The following is a 17,971-nucleotide window of genomic DNA, read 5'->3' as shown; positions in this document are numbered from 1 at the left end:
AGATTAAGCCAAACAAGTTGCCTCTATAACTCAATTTGTCACGATCCAGCACATGGCACCAATTTGTTCAAAATTCAAAGTACAATTAACACGCCCCAACCATATTAAGAACAAAAAGGAAACTTAGTAAAATCTCTAATCAATATACATTGCAGCTTGGTGATTATTCGCCGAGAAACTGAACATCTGCCTGGTTCAAGCTCTGCTGCGCATCCAATCCTGCTTGGGGATTGATCTGCAATATGTTATGGTTCATGAAACATTACAGCAGTAGAATGAACCCACGTAAGTCACAAATACTGAAGGCTTGCCTCAAATTGCTCAGGTGGTTCAGTAGGAAATGTAACATCACTCAGCAGCCTGCACATAAACATATGTTTCAGGATTAGAACTCAGAAATCCATCATTTCTAAACACAAAATACAATATGTGTAGCCGTTTCTACTCCCGAAGTCCAACAAGAAACAAAATTATTACTTGTAAAAATTTAGTTAGCACTGATAATATTTAAACCTTTTTATGCCCTCATGAGTAGCTTATAAGTTTGCTTCCACTCTTTTTTAGATGTGCCCATACACCACCAGAAAGTTGCTTGTGGATGAGATTTAGTGACTATTTCTACATGTTTTGATGTTGAATATGGAAGGTTCACATAAATCAGATTATTAAAAATGACCTATGACATAGGGAAAAACATATCCAGCAGTGGAAGTTACGGTAAATATCTTATGTAAGCAAACCTGGTTAAGAGGATTGTCTGGAGACTTCTTCCATAGTTTCCATATCATGTCTTTGTATTGATGCAGTGTTAGGCCAGGCTTTTCTTCCTTCAGCTTGGGGAGTTCTGCCTCTTCAAATGCCTGTCACAAAGATTGTTCCAAATTCATTTCAGCATTCAAGCAGTAGTTTAAATGCCTACAGAGTTGAAAAAATAATAACATCAAAGGATGTATGTTTCAAACATGACCACACGGAACAGAACGCACTGCCTTTGAAAGACAAGTAATTAAATATGTATTTACCTGTCACTTACCCTGTATTCCAAATTCAAGAAGTGAACATAGAAGACCATGACTGTAATCTTTGAATACTTAGATATTTTTACTTTTAGAATATATGTACCATTGTTTTGTGTTGGTGTTTTTATAATTTTGTATCACCAATCTGTTGCCTGTATATCAGTACTTCATAGGTTTGGACAAGATCAACTGCAATGCTATATTAGGTGTAAATGTGTCGCTGATCAGCAACTATTGTACAGTTTTCAATCATCAAATTTGTGACACCATGACGAAAAGGAATTGGACCAAAAAAAATTTTATGCATATGCATATTCCAGAGGTCAATTGTAGGAACAGCCTAGAGTAGGAAAAGAAGTGCAATCTTATTGCAGTATTGATTTGATATCGCATCTCAACCATGAAGATAGTGTGTCATTTCAAAATGCTGCTACTGCCTACTGGCACTGCAACAGTAAGTACCATGGATGTTGCCCATCATAGTGTCTACAAACAAGCAACTAATAAATCAGGTTCAATTGTCTCAATCAGTGATGATAAACCATACATCACAGGGGACACTTGGCCAATTACTAAGGCAATTTTCATTTTCACAATTGCACAGCCTCACAGGTCAGATGAACCAAACATGCTACCTTACAACCTAATGGCAGTTCAATGGTAGAATTAGACAGCAGTTTGATTTTTCCAACATACCTAGTATGGCATATTTCTATTTTCTCAGTGATTTACAAAGTTTCACATAGCTGCAAACAATTTAGAGTAAACGAGGGAAAATGACGAATCTTGGTCAAATTACTGTACCTTGAAGGACGACTTGAGGCGACGCTCGGGATGCTTGTCAGCGGGCAGGGCCGCCTGCGGATCGACGACGGACATCCGCGCGATGGCCTCCTCGACTGACCTGGCCTCGATGATGGAGTCGTCCCTGTTGGTGTTGGCGACGAGGACGACGCGCTCGTACTCCTCCTCCTCGGCCATCCGCGCGGCGCGCTTCTTGGCGGCCTCGGCCTCGCACTCGAGGCGGAGCCTCTCCTCCTCGCGGCGGCGCGCGAGCTCGGCCTCGGTGACCTTGGGCGGCGGGGCGGCGACGCGGGACGCCTTGCGCGCGGCGGCCTTGGACGGCGCCGACGCGGACGCAGCGGCGGCGGCGGCCTCGGCCTCGGCGAGGCGGCGGTTCTCGGCCTTGCGCGCCGCGGCCTCGGCGCGCTTCTCGGCGTCCTCCTCCCGGCGGCGCGCGGCGCGGGACTTGGGGCCCTCGGCCTCCGCCCAGTACTGCTCCTCCTTGGCGCGCTCCTGGCGGTCCCGGCGGTCGGCCTCCGCGGCGGATCGCCGCTCGCGGGCCGCCTCCGCCTTGGAGTTCACGCCCATCTTCTTCGGCATCGCGCCCCCAGCGTGCGGCGGCTGCGGCGTGGGGCTTGGGGACGGCGGGATTGCCGGAAGCAACTGCAATCTGGACTCAGCCACGCGATTTGGGGGGTGGGGGGCGGCTACGTTACGCTGTGGGCGAGGTGAGGTGCCTTGTGCCTTGGCTGGAGAAATTGGACGGCGGTGTGGGGTGGCCGGGTGAGTCAAGCTAGGGCACGCGTTCGAGAAGCTTGTTCTGTACGCGGTGTTGGTCGTTGCTTGAGGTCGAGGATGACGGAATCACCTGCGCCTTGTTTAGATTGCAAATTTTTACAACGGTGAAACTGTAGCGATTTCGTTTGTATTTGATAAATTTTATCTAATTATGGACTAACTAGGCTAAAAAAATTCGTCTCGTGATATACAATTAAACTGTGCAATTAGTTATTTTTTTATATACATTTACTACTCCATGCATGTGTTCCAAAATTGATATGATGGAGAGAGAGTGTAAAAGTTGGAATTTGGAGGGAACTGAACAGGACCGTGGACTAAAAGGCGCGCGGCAAACCTCGCGACCTGTATTTCATGTCGTAGTTTTAAGGTAGTAATTATATACGTAGGTAAATGTATAATTTTTTGAAGCAACGTAGGTAAGAGAGATATGTAGCTTTGTTATTTTTGCATAAGCGTCGTGGTCCGCGGCCTGTTGTTGCATTTGATAATATGCTTTGGGCACTCTATTGTCATGACACTATTATATAAGTAATTTATTATTTTAGGTGTTAAAATGGAACTATGATTTTTTCCCTATATTTATTCCGGTGAAAAGAGGGGTAAATTTGTTATAATATTTGCTCGTGTAGAAGTAACGGATGGAACGAGTTGTGGTTTGATTTAACTAAAATCTAAGGATTTTTCTGAAAATATTCCTATGAGAGGACCAGACGATGGGTGGATTTTTTGAAAATTTAAGATTTTCTTTGCAAATTTTCCTGAATCGGAAAGGTTTGACTGCGGGTTGATTTTAAGAAAAATTATGATTATTTTGCAAAATATGAACTTTTTTATAAAATTACCTAAGAGAGGAGGCTGGAGTGCGGGTTGATTTATCTAAAGTTTAAGAGGTTTGTCAAAATGATCGGAACTTGCGAGATCTAAGAACGACCGGAAAAGACCCACGACGTGGCCACGCTCTTCGGCCACCTAGCTTTTGGTGCAGGAATCATATTAAGACATGCGCAATTGACCTTGCACACGACAAGACTAGAGGTGGGATTTGGCCGTGCCGTGCCAACCTAGCCCAACCCTCTCTCGTGCCTCATGCCATATCGGGTCTGGACTTGCAGGCACATTCAGCATGTTGTGCTGTGCCGTGTTGGCACGACAACTCTTTTACCAGGCTCAAGCATGGTCCACAGCATGTCAGTGGCACGCTTTCATGCTGCCCAACCACGACCCTCCAAATACTTGCAGTTTAGCTTACGTATGCATTGCTACTACTAACACTAAGAAAAAATTCGTACCAATCTAAGAAAAATAAGTAAACTTTAGAAATAACGAGAAGAGATAACATTGGAGAAAACATACTTTATCGGTTTTGTTTTGCACTAGCAAATATGCCCGTACGTGGCTACAGGAAGGCATATAAATATATTAATTAGCATATAAAAATATATCTATTATACACTATATATATTTATAATAATATATTATGTGTCGGTTAAGGATTTTAGTCATTTTCTATTTTAGTCGCCAAACGCTAATTATAAATAGCTTCGGATTTTTAACTTAAAATACGGTCACTCGGATTTTAATTTTGATTAGGACTCTGATTAACGGATTAAGGAATCATTGTTTACTTTATATATAGATATATAGATATAGATAGATTAGTACACTGCATATAGAAGACAACGTATCTCAATAAAGAAGCACATAAACCATGCATATGCTAGAAAAATTATGTGATTTCCTTGAATAAATCTTTTCTTCCACGTAGTAGAATAGCGGGCCGCGGGCTATATTCGTGCCGTGCCGGCCAAGCATGGCTCAAAATACGGACCGCGCGTCTATCATACTGAGATGCTAGACACGACACGATCCTCGTATTCGCATCGTGCTGGCATAGCCGTGCCGTACTTTAGGTCATACCACAAAATCGTGTAGCACGGCTGTCCTGGACACGACTTGGCTTGCCGGTAAAAAAGGTCTTTTTATATTTGCTTTGATGTTCTAGGATCGCGTCGCTGACTCGGAGAGCCAACGAAGTGTTCAGATTTCAGAACACCTTTTTTTTTAACAGAAGCGTTCAGAACACTGAAAGTCTGACAGCATCATGTTACGCACACATCATGTAGTATCCATGTAATCTTGGCAACCCGGGCAGTTAGCCAGTTACAGTACAATACGTCAATACCGGTTCAATCTAATGGCCTACCAGCAGCCACCGCCTGTAGCCAGGCAAACGAATGGTGTGCCTGGAATCCACACGGTCTCCTGCCAGCTTCGCGCCGCGGGGTCTCCGGGTCAGTCAGAGGCTCTCAGTCGATCCAGGACACTCCCATCACCTTCGCCGCGAACGCGTACCGATCCGCCGCCTCGTCGATCTGCCAAAGCATCCACACAACAGAACAAAAGCGATTCAGTTCAAGAAGCGGACAGGTGGCGAAGGGCAGGGGCGGCGAGAGAGAGCATACGATCTTCTGCGTGGAGCGCCCGCAGCCGTGGCCGCTCTTGCGCTCGATCCGGGCGATGATGGGATTCGTCTGCGGGCTGCCCTCCTCGCCCGCGCGCAGGACATGCTGCATCGTCTGCTCGGATCGGAAAGAAGTGAGACGACAGGACGGGATCAATGGAACTAGAGGCAACCCCCAACCCTACCCCAACCCAACTGAACCGATCAATCACGAACGTACCGCGAGGAACTTGAGGGTGTGCGACGGCACGACGCGGTCGTCATGGTCCGCCGTCAGCAGCATGGTCGGAGGGTACTGGCCGCCGCGGCGGGGGTCGTCGGCCTCCTCCCACGGCCGCCGCACGTTGTGGAGGGGAGAGTACCTGCATCAGCGGTTGGTTATTCAGCAGCGAGCAAGAGCAATGGCAGTCGAAGCAGAGTTTAATTCTGCCCCCCCCCCCCCCCCCCGGTTCAGAGAATGAACAGAATTACAGAACAGTGTCGTACTTGATAAGCCAGTGGAATTCTTCCTCGTTCTCCGAACACCCAAAGTCACAAGTCCACGCACGGCCTGTGCAAATGTAGTCACACACCCCATGAGATGTCACCATTTTTGCAGTGAAGCAACTAGTAGTCTGTAACAAGTTGAGATTTTCAGGAGCAGAGGCCGAACCTATGGTGAACTTGTGGAACCGAAGCATGTCCATCACCCCCACGTGCGCCAGGGCACACCCGAACAGATCAGGCCGCTGCAATGCAATGCAACCACAATCCTTGTCAATTCTTGCTCATTTCATCCGCAGCGAACCATCAACTGACACAAAGCGGCACGAAAGAGAGACTGACCTGGTTCAAGCAGGCGGCCACCAGGAGCCCCCCGTTGCTGCCGCCCTCGATGCACAGCCTCGTCGGGTTGGTGTACCCCGCGGAGACGAGGAACTCGCCGGCGGCGGCGAAATCGTCGAAGCAGTTCTTCTTGTTCGCGAGCGACCCGGCCCGGTGCCAGCCCTCGCCGTACTCCCCGCCGCCCCGGATGTTGGCGACGCACGCCACGAACCCCAGGTTCCGCATGAGGACCACGCGGGCGACGCTGAACTGCGGCGTCACGCTCATGCCGAAGCCGCCGTAGCCGAACAGCAGCGCCGGGTGCGATCCGTTCAGATTCAGGTTCTTCTTGGAGACGATGAACATCGGGATCTTGGTTCCGTCCTTGCTTGGATAGAACACCTGAACAAAACAGCAGATAGTTCAGGTATGATGTTCAGGCTATTCAGACAAGAAAAAATTGTTTCTTGACAGTTTTTTTCAGGTTAGGATCGGAGAGTTACCTGCTTTGCTTCGAACTCGTTGCGATCAAAGCCAGGAACAGAAATCTCTCTGTACACATTCATCTCCGGGACCTCAGTGCTGACGTCGCACCTATAGATGATTCCCGGGGTAAGGAAGCTCGCGAACTCGATGAACACTTCAGAATCCACTCGTCGGCCGGAGATCCCGTTGACGGTGCCGATGTCAATGGGTATGTCGTGAAGCAGCTCACCAGTAACCAAGCTCCTCATCTGCAGGACGTACTTGACATCCGACAGGTAGTTCACCAGGAGCTTGTCGCCATGGACGGCGCAGGCCGATTCCAGGACAGCCTTCTCGTCCTCAGGAAGGACGTCTGTCCACGATCCGGGCTCGTCGACGTCGACCCTCGACAGCTTGTACCTCGGAGCGTCCTTGTTAGTGAGGAATGTGAACTCGGTGCCGTCGTTAGCGATGAGGCCGTAGTGCGCCTCGAACCTGTCCACGAGCTTAACGAAAGGCAGCATGCCGTGGGTGCCCTTCAGGCCTTCCAGACCGTGGGCAAGGGCTGAGAGATCGCAGTAGTACAGCTTGTTCACCGGGTCTGAAGTTTCTGAAACCGAAAGGATCACATACTGCCACAAAGGAAAGACAGGTGTCACATTAGGAATACCTTTGCTGCTGTCAGTGCTTAGACAAGGTTGGTGCAGAACCTTGTACAAAAAATTCACGGCCAACATACCTTGCCGTCTTCTGTGACTTCAGGGATGTAGATGTACTTGGGATGGTCAGGGTCTCTCCAGCACAACACGTCCTGAGACTGGTCTGTCCCAAGGAAATGGTAGTAGACTTCGTGGTTGAGGTTGATGTCAGTCTTGATCCCAGAATCCAGTGCTTCACCATCCCTGTTCAACAGCACACCAACATTTGCCAGCTGAAGCTTGAAACACAGTTGCCATTTCTTCAAAAAAAAAACCTACTTTAAAACTGTACATTTCAGCACTGACCTTGGAGCCGGAAAACGAGAGTAGAAGAACCCCAGCCCGTCTCGAGTCCACGCGATGCGCGAGAATTTCACCTGCACCGTTGCATTTTTTTTTGGAAGATACAATTCAGTCAGGGATCAGCTAGCTGAACTGAAAGTCTGAACCTCTGGGAGACAGCTGATCAAGAGCTCGTGTCGTCAGGAGGAGGCAGATAGGCAGGCTTGAGGCGCTCACCCAGGACAGCGTGTCGGGCAGGTGCTCCCCGTCGCGCACGCGCATGACCCTGATGGTGACCCAGTCGCTGCCGCTGGCGCTGGTGCCGTAGGCCAGGTGGTCGCCGCCGTCGCTCACGCCGACCGCGCCGAGCGACGCCGTGCCGTCCTCGCTGAAGGCGGTGGGGTCCAGCAGCACGCGGGGGTCGCCGCCCAGCCCGTGCTGCACGTAGAGGGCGCTGTGCGGCCGGAGCCCCGGGTTGTGGAAGTAGAAGTAGCTGCCGCCGCGCCTGAAGGGCGCGCGGAAGCGCGGGTGGTCGAAGAGCGCGGTGAGCTGCCCGCGCAGGCGCCCGCGGTGGTCGCAGGTGGACAGCACGGCGTCGGACACGGCGGACTGCGCGTCCACGAACTCCTTCACCTCCTCCGAGTCCAGCTCCTCCATCCTGTTAAGTAACCGGCAACAGAGTGCTCACTGACGCGAAAAAAGGTTTACTACATTTCTGTGATTCTCAGGGAAGAAATCACGTATTACTAATTGCTTTCCCAAATCTTGTTTTCATTATTTTCATCTGCTTTGTTGTGATCCATGTTTCATGCATGACTTTCAATCCCCATCAAACTGAATAAGCTATCGATTGTTTCACTGCCACTATTCTTTCCCTTCTTTTTCATTCGCCCTATACTTGTTCGCATTAGCCTTTGGTTTATTTTTTTTGCTTTTCTCCTTTTTTTCAAAAACAAGGGCGATCTATGGAATTCAACTTGATAAAAGCACGAGAGCAAACAGATAATTAAAGATCAAAGGTGGAGCAGTGGCATCATATTTTTGACCCCAAAGGTTCTGACGCCGTAGCTTATGCTCACTGAATACCCGAGCTGCTCACTCGTATCCCAGTAAGGTTCCTGTTGACTTGTCAGTGGTCAGACTTTTCTCTTTGGATAAGCTGTCAGTGGTCAAACCTGGCACCGGCGAGCAGCGGCCGCCGGACTGGATGCTGGCGGCGATTAGCGGGTTAGGTTAGGTCAGTCGGGCTTCGGCAGTGAACCGTGCAGCCATTGACAGTGGCGCCTTGCTGCAGGGAATTCAGAGGATCATGTGGGGCACCGGGCCACAAGAGGGTGGGTGCCTCGCATGCGTGCCAGTGCCACAACCACGTGCATGGGTACTAATTTTTACTGCCTGCGCTGCAGGGTGATGCGTCAATGTGGCCCGTGGGTGAGGAATCAGTAATCCTCGTCTGATGAAACGGTAAATTTAGCATGGGGTTGCATCTTATTAAATGAGATATATTTGCCTCTTTCCTCTCCACCAAACCAAAAAATTTAGCAAAAGGGGTGGATTGGGCCATGAAATTGCAGCCTTTCGACTGCTTTATCCGATCCTGAAGAGGAAAAAACTACAGTTCACTTTAGGAAAAAAAACATAGCTGCCGATTCTTCGCTGGGTAAAAGGCGTTTATCTGCTATGGTAAATGGTCTACGATTATTACGCTTGCCAAAATTTATTACAGCAATAACGCGAGGAGTAACACTAGGCGCAAACGAACGTAAAGTTCTTCCAAGAAAGGAGATGAAAAGGTAACAACCAAGCGGCAGAAATCAGGTGAAAAATACTTACCATCTGTAGGGGTCCGGCACGAGGACGCCATGGTAGTCGTCGACAATGCCGTCGTCGCGGCGGGGCTGAGGGTACTTGAGAGGCGGCAGCGGCTCGTCAGCGGCGGCCAGGGACCCCATGGGCGACCGGGGAAGCAAAGCACCACGGCGGTGGGTAGGGGGACCGGGGGATGGCTGGCGCTCTCACGGCCAAGAGCGGAGGCACAGAGGAGTCGCCCAATGGCAACACAGTGGACGGAGGCACGGAGCCTTATATAGAGCCCCTACAATGTGATCATGCGGCGGGCGTTTCCTTTTCATTTTTTGTAAAAGAAGTTAGGCAGTTAACTATGCTGAGATAGTACCAGCAAGAAAAGAAAAGAAAAGAAAAGAAAATCTGCACCGACGGATAAAGTTTCGTTGATAGCCGATACGACATCGTTGCTTTACACTAACGCAGGTCTGTTGGGCAGGGGGAAATATAGGATGGATTTTTATTTATTTTATTCTCGTACAGAGAGAGAGAGAGAGAGAGAGAGAGAGAAGGAGGGGAGAAAATTCCTGCAGGCTGCTGAATGATGCGAGGCCACGCTGAGTCGCCGGACGCCAGGATGTCGCCATGGAGGTGTAACGATGTTGCCATGCATGGACTCATGGGGGATGCGTCGCTGTCACGCTGCGCGAGACGATGCGCGGGCGGCAGACAGCTCACGAGCCGTGGCCTCGTTGTGAGTTTACCGCCGGGATTCTCTGGTTCTTTTTTGGTTTACTGTCGAGAACCGAGATTCTTTTTTTTTTGAGAGGAGAATCGAGATTCTTGGCTGGGTCTGGGCGTCAATCTCAAGATTGAGATTTACCAGAGTTCCAGTCCAAGTCAAACAGTATCGTCCTCGCAGTAAGCCAGTAACTTATCCTCCCAAGTCAAACCGAGAGTTCCGTTCTTCTAGCAAGTGCTCGCTTGTCTATGAAAAGCCCAAAAATCCCAAAAATGGGCACCGACACATGGTGGACCTGGAAACTGGCCGTCTTTTTTTTACCAACGGCGCCATGGGCCGCAGCCGAAACGATCCTTCAAATATTCTGGCAGATACGAGCACCTCCGTAGGCCGTGGGCTGTATGTGGGCTAGGATCTGGGCTATAAGTATGTGGGGTAGATTTTTTTTTCGCGAGTTCACTAACAAGAAAGTTACAAAGCTTAATAGGCAGAAACTTTTTGGTTACGGAACACCACCAAACAAGAGACAGGCGACCTTAACACCGAACAACGAACAAGAACTACGGAGGAGAAAACACATACAAACCCACGAACCTAGATACAATCAAATCTCTGAACCTGCTAAAAGATACCACAACATTAAGAGTGCACAAGATCTACAACACATCAAAGGTCGCAAAGTATCTGCCTACCAAAACAACCAAGGTGGCCAAGCATCCGCTTGAAGGGACAACACGACGACAGTGGCAAAGTATCCGCCAGAACAAGCAACGACAGCAAAGCATCCGCCAGACGATCTAAACAACCCAGATGGGGCGGATGAAACAAAGTGAAGGCAGGCACAGAAGCGGAGTGTAGACGACCACCACCAGGCCAAAAGGACCAGTCCACGGCAACCAGAGCTTCCAAGATGATGCCTCAAGGGAGGGGGTGACGCCAACAGACGTCGTCGTCGTCCGATCAACATGGTCAAGACTTTCATCCGGAAAGCTCACCGGATAGGAGGGAACAGGGCGAAAGAATGACGCTTAACGGCGCCCGAGGGCATCATCGTCATTAGCCCAATGTGGGGTAGATGGAGCTCATAACTTTCACTTTATTTTCCCAAAACAATATATAGACTCGTACATTCATCTTAGTATCTTACCTTTACTGCAAGCACCTCCGAAAAAATAAGTTAATTTCTAAAATAAATGTAGAAATCTAAAAAATTACAAGCACCCTTAATGAGTCATGACTCGAACTGGGATGTTAAATTCAACAAAAATCATACATTGGGTGGATGTCCAGAACTTAACCAAGCTGCAACTAATTCATGAGTTACAATCATCACTTAGTGTTGGAACACTCCGAATTTTTGAGGAAGAAAAGATGGCATCGAGGAGCTTTTCATTCTAACCTCCATTGAACATTTATGGTTTAGAGTTAAAGATTTTTCCTGCTCTAGAGAATATCCGTCCATCTCCAAACTTTGAGGAAGATCGACAATGACGCGGTAGGCTAGCCTAGAAATGGAGGTGGGGCGGGCTATGCAGAGAAGTAGCGATGGCATCGTCATCTGCAGTATCAAAGGACTACCAAGTGGGTAATGTTGGGATAGAGATATCATGATGGTCAGAACATGGGAAGATGGCTTTGGTGGATTAGAATGACGATGATGCGTCCAGAAATTGGGAACTACCACATAAGGGGAAAAAAGGATGGGCCAAACGTGAGATTTCATGGAATAGGTCGTCGTCCATCGACGTTGAGGAACAAGGAGCTATGGAGGTATCGAGATCATGGACGAGGGCTCATTAGCGTTTAAGGCAAAACTAGTCGGTGAACAAGTGGATGTCGGGTTTTGGAGAAGATGTTGTGAATGAATAAGACTGAACGAATAAAGATCGTGATAGATGCTTTTGAAAACTGACGCCATTCGTTTGTCTCCTATCTTAAGCCAGCCTTTTCTTCTCGGCGCGTGCGCCGAGGTAACCTTCTTCCTTGCACTCCCTCCACCACTGTCTCTACCTCTCCAGTGGCGTTTCTGCTACCGCCACTTGCACCATGATAAACATTTCGTTTTGAGGCTTCCTACCCTAGCGCTGGCCCACTAGCACCCATTTCCAACACTGACCCCCCCCCCCCCCCCCGACACAACCAACCCTGCAACTATACCTGATCATGGGCTACCAACCCGACTGAAAAAACCCGACCCGACCCGACCCGAAAAGTGCATGAGCCGGGTATAAGCTAGCTTTGGAGCAAAAATTCAGGCCAGGCTCCTGGGCGGCCAAGTGACGGGACAGCCAAACGGCGCAGCAGCCAACGGCACCCTCCTCCGCTCTCTAGCAGATCTAAATACTTTAGTCCACGGGCTGCCCCGCGGGCCGTCAGGCCACACGTTGGGCGGGCATGGGCTGGAATTTTTGGCATGATGCTTGGGATGGATCAGGCTCGGGCTAGAAAAAAACATGTCAGGTCTCTTTCGGTCTGACCTAAACCCGGCCCAACTCGAGATATGATCAGGTCTACCTGCGGCCCACACTTCTAACCCAAAGCCATGGCTGCTGACTTCGGAAGATCACTATGAACAATCATATCCACACTTGACACTGGTTCATACTCAATTTGAGGCGTCTGTGTGGAGGCGTGTCAAAACAAACAGTCATGGTGTGAAACAAAGTGAAAGCTGCACGGGACAAGCCACGTCGCCCTCGTATGAGATGCATCAAAGGCAACGGGTATCCCGAGGATCGCCGGAGCAAAGGCGAGGGCGGCTGCACGCCACTGACGCCAGCGACCAACGGTCGAACCAACCGCACGTGAGGGACAAGGACGCGCATCATCAGCGCCCAAAAATAGCCACTGCGTGCTAGCCCACCGGAGCTCAGCACCAGGATCGCACAGCCCCAACTAAAACTTCGCCCGCCGGCGGTTGCGGGGAGCACCGCGCCTGCATGCTTGCCAGCCACGGCCCCGGCTGCATGCCCCGCTGCGCTCGCGGCAAGTATATACTGCCCCGCGCGGGGCTTCCCGGCGCTCCCGTAGACGCGCGTCGCGCACTCACTCGCCAAGCAGACACACCGCCCGCCCTGGCCCGCTGCCCGACGCGCGCGCCGCGCTCCCCGGCGAGCCAGGAGCCTCTGCCTTTTGCTCGCGCCCCCCATCGCGGCCGGGACAGCGCGCTCGCCGCAGGTGCATGCGTGCGTGTCCCGCCGTGAGGCCTCGGCTTGCAGCGAGCACCAACCAACCACCAACGCCCCCGCCGGGGGCGGCCGCCCCCGCCTTGCAGCGCGCATGCATGAGCGTCCAGGCATGCCTGCTGCCCGCCGCCCCGCGTTCCGAGCCGAGACCCCCCGTTCGTAGCCGACGAGCCGGCCTGTCGCCGATCGGCTGATCGGATTGGATTGCCGTGGGGGTGACGCGCTTCCGCCCGAGCCATGGATCAGCAGCGGAAGGGCAGTCTCAGGTCGTATGGGTCCAACGCCTCGCCCAGGTCCAAGTCGGGGTCCTTCGACTTCGACCACGACCAGGACAAGGAGCGCGGCAGCCAGCACAACGACGGCAATCGCCGGGAGGTCGTCGTCAAGATCGACGCCGAGCCGCAGTCGCCGGTCTCCCTCCATGCAGCCGGCGGCGCGTCCGGGCACAACTCCGCGGTCAGCACGCCGCGGGCCGGTGCCGCGGTCAGCATGCTCGGGTCCGCGTCGGGGTCGAGCGCGTCGACCTCGCCCAACGTCGGTGGCGACACGGGCCGCTCCGGCGACTCGTTCAGCTTCAAGAACCGCCCGCCGCAGTCGCCCGGGGAGTCCAGCGAAGACCCGCCCAGCCGCCTCATCGGCAGCTTCCTCCGGAAGCAAGCGGCGGCCGGCGGTGAGGTGTCGATCGATCCCGACTTCGACGTGGATGAGATGAGGAGGCCGCCGCGCGCGCCGACGTCCGTCAGCGCCTCCAGGGAGCTGCGCGTCTCATTCCAAAACCCCCACAAACGGTTCTCCCCGTCGACGTCGTCGGCGTCATCCTCCTCCTACGACGGCGTCGACAACCGGAACCAGAGTGGCACAGACGCGGACGCCGCCGAGGTGCTACGCTGCACGTCGACGTCCACCGCCTCCCTGCTGGCGCGCAGCAAGACGCGCTCCCGGCTAATGGATCCCCCGCCGCCGTCGAGCGCTCCCGCCGGCGAGCCGGATCCCCGCAAGTCGTTTGTCTCCAAGGGGCTGCCGCCCAAGTCCGGGCAGCTCCGGTCGGGTCTCATCGGCAAGTCGGGGCTCATTGGCAAGTCAGGCGGCTTCGACGACGAGGACGACGACCCGTTCGTCGACGAGGGCATGACCTCAGACTTCAAGCGCGACACGATGGATTGCCTTCTCATCATGGAGTGGGTCAGCCTGGTGGTCATCGTGGCCGCGCTGATCTGCAGCATCACCATACCCAGCCTGTCCAGGAAGAAGCTCTCGGGGCTCCACCTCTGGAAATGGGAGCTCCTAGTGTTCGTACTCATCTGCGGCCGCCTCGTCTCCGGCTGGGTCATCCGCATCGCCGTCTTCTTCGTCGAGCGCAACTTCCTGCTGCGGAAGAAGGTGCTCTACTTCGTCTACGGCGTGCGCCGGGCCGTGCGGAACGTGCTCTGGCTGGGCATCGCGCTCGTGTCCTGGCACCTGCTCTTCGACAAGGACGCCAAGCGGGAGCCGCGCACGCTGGTGCTGCCCTACGTCACCAAGGTGCTGTGCTGCCTGCTCGTCGCCACCGTCATCCGCCTCGTGAAGACGCTGCTGCTCAAGGTGCTCGCATCCTCCTTCCACGTCTCCACCTACTTCGACAGGATCCAGGAGGCGCTCTTCAACCAGTACGTCATCGAGACCCTTTCCGGCCCGCCGCTGGTGGACGAGAGCCGCATGATGGCCGAGGTGCAGAGGCTCCAGAGCGCGGGGGCATCCATCCCCAGCGAGCTCGAAGCGACAGCCATGCCGAGCAAGTCCGCGCCCGCGCCCAAGAGCGGGCGCCTCACGACGGCCGCGTCCAAGCGAGGGACCAGCAAGCAGCTGCAGAGGCAGAAAACCGAGCGGCATCTGGACGATAGCATCCCGATCGACCAGCTTCACCGGCTCAGCCAGAAGAACATCTCCGCGTGGAGCATGAAGAGGCTCATGAAGATCGTCCGGTACGGGGCGCTGACAACGATGGACGAGCAGCTCAAGCATGCGGGCGAGGACGAGCTGGCCACGGAGATACACAGCGAGTATGAGGCAAAGGTTGCGGCCAAGAGGATCTTCCAGAACGTCGCCAAGCCTGGATCCAAGTGAGTACTAGTAGTACATCCGTGTCGAGCACTTTCTTCTTTGAATTATCATGGCAGCGTCCTTGACTGATTTCTGAATCTGAACCCATTGCAGGCACATATACCTGTCAGATCTGATGCGATTCATGAGGCAGGAGGAAGCTTTGAAAGCCATGGATCTTTTTGAAGGAGCGCAGGAGCAAAACAGGGTCAGCAAGAGGTCGCTCAAGAACTGGGTGGTAAAGATCTTGACACAGCTCCTCCTCCTATCTATCATCCATCTCAGTGAGAAATTTCCTGGTGCTTACTATTCAAGATCTCTGATCACTGCTCACTCTCGCTGTCGTGTGGATTCTGCAGGTAAACGCGTTCAGAGAGCGCAAGGCACTTGCCCTGACGCTCAACGACACGAAGACCGCGGTGAACAAGCTCCACCAGATGGCCAATGTCGTGGTCGCGTTGATCGTGCTTGCTCTCTGGCTTCTCATCCTAGGGATCGCAACGTCAAAGTTCTTCGTCCTGCTCAGCTCGCAGCTCCTCGTGGCCGTCTTCATGTTCGGGAACACTCTCAGGACCATCTTCGAGGCGATCGTGTTCCTGTTCGTGATGCACCCTTTCGATGTCGGCGATCGGTGCGAGGTTGATGGAATGCAGGTAACAGATGCTCCTTGGTGCTCTATCTGCACTGAACAATTTTGCTTCGCACGAGCTGACTTGGTTACAAACTGTTAAACTGTGCGTCAGGTGGTTGTGGAGGAGATGAACATCATGACGACGATCTTCCTCCGATACGACAATCTCAAGGTGTACTATCCAAACAGTCAGCTGGCCCAGTTACCGATCATGAATTACTACAGGAGCCCTGACATGGGAGACGCCGTCGACTTCACTGTTCATGTCGCAACACCAGTGGAGAAACTGACCCTCATGAAGGAGAGACTAATGCAGTAAGCACTGATGCTGATGCCTTAACCTCAGTCTGTTACTGTTTTCAAAGATTACATATCTTTTTTATCCTATCTGACTGCTTGATTAAGGTTACTGACCCATTTTTTCTGAAAAAAAAACAATTCAGTTACCTTGACAACAAGAAGGAGCATTGGTACCCCGGCTCGATGGTCGTCCTGCGCGACGTGGACGACACCAACAAGCTGAAGGTCTCCATCTGGTGCCGCCACACGATCAACTTCCACGACATGGGGATGAGGTTCGAGCGGAGAGAGCTCCTGCTGCAGGAGATGATCAAGATACTGAGGGACCTCGAGATCGAGTACCGGATGCTGCCGCTCGACATCAACGTCCGGAACGCGCCCACCATCCAGTCCGCGAGGATGCCGTCGACATGGACGTTTAGCTATTGAGATCTTGATGGGTGCCTTCAGCCTTGTTATGAGACTGTGCTCTGAAGTTTGCTAGAGAGGGCTAGAGTAAGTTTTCCTGAATCCTGAGTCGAGTGTTCCCTTGAGTACGTGCTTTGAGCTGTGACAGCCTGCTGACGAGAGGCAACATGTCATGCTGTCCTTGCAGCCATCACTAGTGTTTTCTTGTAGTTATTGTGTTGTTGCTCCGTAATTTTGTGTCTATGTTGGTAAGTAAACATCTTGTGCTACAGAATAAATGTGACTATTTAGCTCATCTAAAAGATTGAAGTTCTGAATTATTTGTCTTTAATTTAACAAACGGGCATATGACTGCGTCTATTTCAAAATTTCAATTGATAGAGCAGAAGGAATGTATTAATTTGTACATGCAGATACAGTATACCATCCAAATTGTCGAAACAAAATAGTATGTAAATCTTTATTTTGGATGAAACTTGCATTCTCTGGACTAAGTATGAGAAAGCATTGGCGTTTGCATTTACACATGGACTCATGGAGGCAGTACAAATCCTGTCACCTGAGCTGAGTGTCATGCACTGAAAGAAACCTGGCAGCAATCGGATCAGGCGACGCTGTCAGTCGCCTGCTGTTACCTTGGCCGCGTCAGGACAGGAGCAGCAGCTGCCGGGAGCGCACACGCACCTGCAGCCTGACGAGCACCTTCATGCACCGGATGGCGACGCTGGCCTGCTTCCGCACGTACGCGCCCCGCGCGAACGCCTGCAGCTTCACCAGGCTCCTCAGGGCGCGGAACGCCTGCCTCGCCTGGCGATGAATTGAAATGGACTTCAGAGTTCAGAGCCTGAAGCACTGGAGATCCTACTGTCTACTGAAGTAGATCAGTTGTGGCGTGCGTACCAGGTGGCCGCGGAAGTGGGCCTGGATGGTGGCGGCCGCGGCGTGCTCCGCGGAAAACTCCTGGTTGCCAGCTCCTCCATCCGCCTGCACGGCCGTCGCCGCGGTGGCGTTGTCTGTTATGGCAGGCCTCGGTTCGACAGCCACGGCCCTGGCAGTCGTTCCCCAGGGGGGCGACCGCGCGAAGACGCGGTTCATCCCACGCGGGCGCGGCCACCGGCGACGGCGAGGCCTCGGCGTCTCGAGCCGCTCGACGCCTGCGCTGCGACCGAACCGGGCGGCGCGTCGTAGGAAGCTCTTCTTCGTGGCACCGTCATCGTCCCTACTACCACCACCACCACCGTGGCCGACATGGCATTGCCGAGGTCGTCCTTGGCGACGGCGCGCGCCGAAGCAGCAAAGCAGGCGCCGGAGGAGCGCGTCCATGCGGGGTTCTCGATCTGGTGGTGCCAGGCGGTGCGTCGTGGGCGCAAGCGCAAACAGAGGGAAGAACGTGCCAGGATGAAACCCAGCGATGGATGAGCTGTGCGCGCGAGAATTTAGTTGTATCAAGAGAGATGGATAACTTTGAGCCGGCCCAGGAGGGAAAACGGGCCACGTAATAGTTAACGGCCCAGAAAGAGAGGGCTCG

General features: G+C 52.5%; 3 protein-coding genes across 4 annotated transcripts; 1 reads left to right on the top strand and 2 right to left on the bottom strand.

Moving 5' to 3' along the window:
* Position 1: 1 nt before the first annotated feature.
* LOC112898762 (coiled-coil domain-containing protein 124) lies at positions 2 to 2,650 on the bottom strand. Of its 2 annotated transcripts, none has more exons than XM_025967048.1 (4): positions 1,824 to 2,650; positions 741 to 860; positions 312 to 360; positions 2 to 235 (listed from the first exon to the last, which is right to left on the bottom strand). In XM_025967048.1, exons 1-3 carry the CDS (start codon positions 2,400 to 2,402, stop codon positions 349 to 351), a joined length of 711 nt encoding a protein of 236 aa, XP_025822833.1. In that variant the 5' UTR covers positions 2,403 to 2,650; the 3' UTR covers positions 2 to 235; positions 312 to 348. The 2 variants fall into 2 exon arrangements, with proteins under 2 accessions (XP_025822833.1, XP_025822834.1); XM_025967049.1 differs by having other exon boundaries at positions 2 to 219.
* Positions 2,651 to 4,561: 1,911 nt separating this feature from the next.
* On the bottom strand, positions 4,562 to 9,381 carry LOC112901602 (prolyl endopeptidase-like). The gene is made up of 11 exons (XM_025970552.1): positions 9,147 to 9,381; positions 7,551 to 7,971; positions 7,338 to 7,408; positions 7,073 to 7,235; positions 6,372 to 6,965; positions 5,890 to 6,270; positions 5,717 to 5,792; positions 5,551 to 5,614; positions 5,285 to 5,426; positions 5,066 to 5,179; positions 4,562 to 4,975 (listed from the first exon to the last, which is right to left on the bottom strand). The coding sequence occupies exons 1-11, from the start codon at positions 9,263 to 9,265 to the stop codon at positions 4,910 to 4,912; spliced, it is 2,211 nt and encodes a 736-aa protein (XP_025826337.1). The 5' UTR covers positions 9,266 to 9,381; the 3' UTR covers positions 4,562 to 4,909.
* A 3,881-nt stretch (positions 9,382 to 13,262) lies between these two features.
* Positions 13,263 to 16,721, top strand: LOC112900205 (mechanosensitive ion channel protein 6-like). The gene is made up of 5 exons (XM_025968985.1): positions 13,263 to 15,124; positions 15,219 to 15,342; positions 15,464 to 15,757; positions 15,848 to 16,050; positions 16,179 to 16,721. Exons 1-5 carry the CDS (start codon positions 13,263 to 13,265, stop codon positions 16,462 to 16,464), a joined length of 2,769 nt encoding a protein of 922 aa, XP_025824770.1. The 3' UTR covers positions 16,465 to 16,721.
* The last annotated feature ends 1,250 nt before the right edge of the window (positions 16,722 to 17,971 follow it).

The sequence above is a fragment of the Panicum hallii genome, chromosome 7, assembly GCF_002211085.1.
Source record: "Panicum hallii strain FIL2 chromosome 7, PHallii_v3.1, whole genome shotgun sequence".
Taxonomy (NCBI): Eukaryota; Viridiplantae; Streptophyta; class Magnoliopsida; order Poales; family Poaceae; genus Panicum; species Panicum hallii.
Note: the sequence above shows the minus strand (reverse complement) of the source record. Positions and strands in the feature narration are given on the sequence as shown.

Coding starts and splice junctions, on each gene's coding strand:
- LOC112898762 (XM_025967048.1), bottom strand. CDS start 2,402: ATGCCGAAGAAGATGGGCGTGAACTCCAAGGCGGAGGCGGCCCGCGAG. Junction 861..1,823: donor GCCTCAAGTCGTCCTTCAAG/GTACAGTAATTT, acceptor TCTTTGTGACAG/GCATTTGAAGAGGCAGAACT.
- LOC112900205 (XM_025968985.1), top strand. CDS start 13,263: ATGGATCAGCAGCGGAAGGGCAGTCTCAGGTCGTATGGGTCCAACGCC. Junction 15,125..15,218: donor GTCGCCAAGCCTGGATCCAA/GTGAGTACTAGT, acceptor AACCCATTGCAG/GCACATATACCTGTCAGATC. Junction 15,343..15,463: donor GGTCGCTCAAGAACTGGGTG/GTAAAGATCTTG, acceptor TGGATTCTGCAG/GTAAACGCGTTCAGAGAGCG.
- LOC112901602 (XM_025970552.1), bottom strand. CDS start 9,265: ATGGGGTCCCTGGCCGCCGCTGACGAGCCGCTGCCGCCTCTCAAGTAC. Junction 7,409..7,550: donor TGCCCGACACGCTGTCCTGG/GTGAGCGCCTCA, acceptor GCAACGGTGCAG/GTGAAATTCTCGCGCATCGC. Junction 5,615..5,716: donor GTTCCACAAGTTCACCATAG/GTTCGGCCTCTG, acceptor ACATTTGCACAG/GCCGTGCGTGGACTTGTGAC.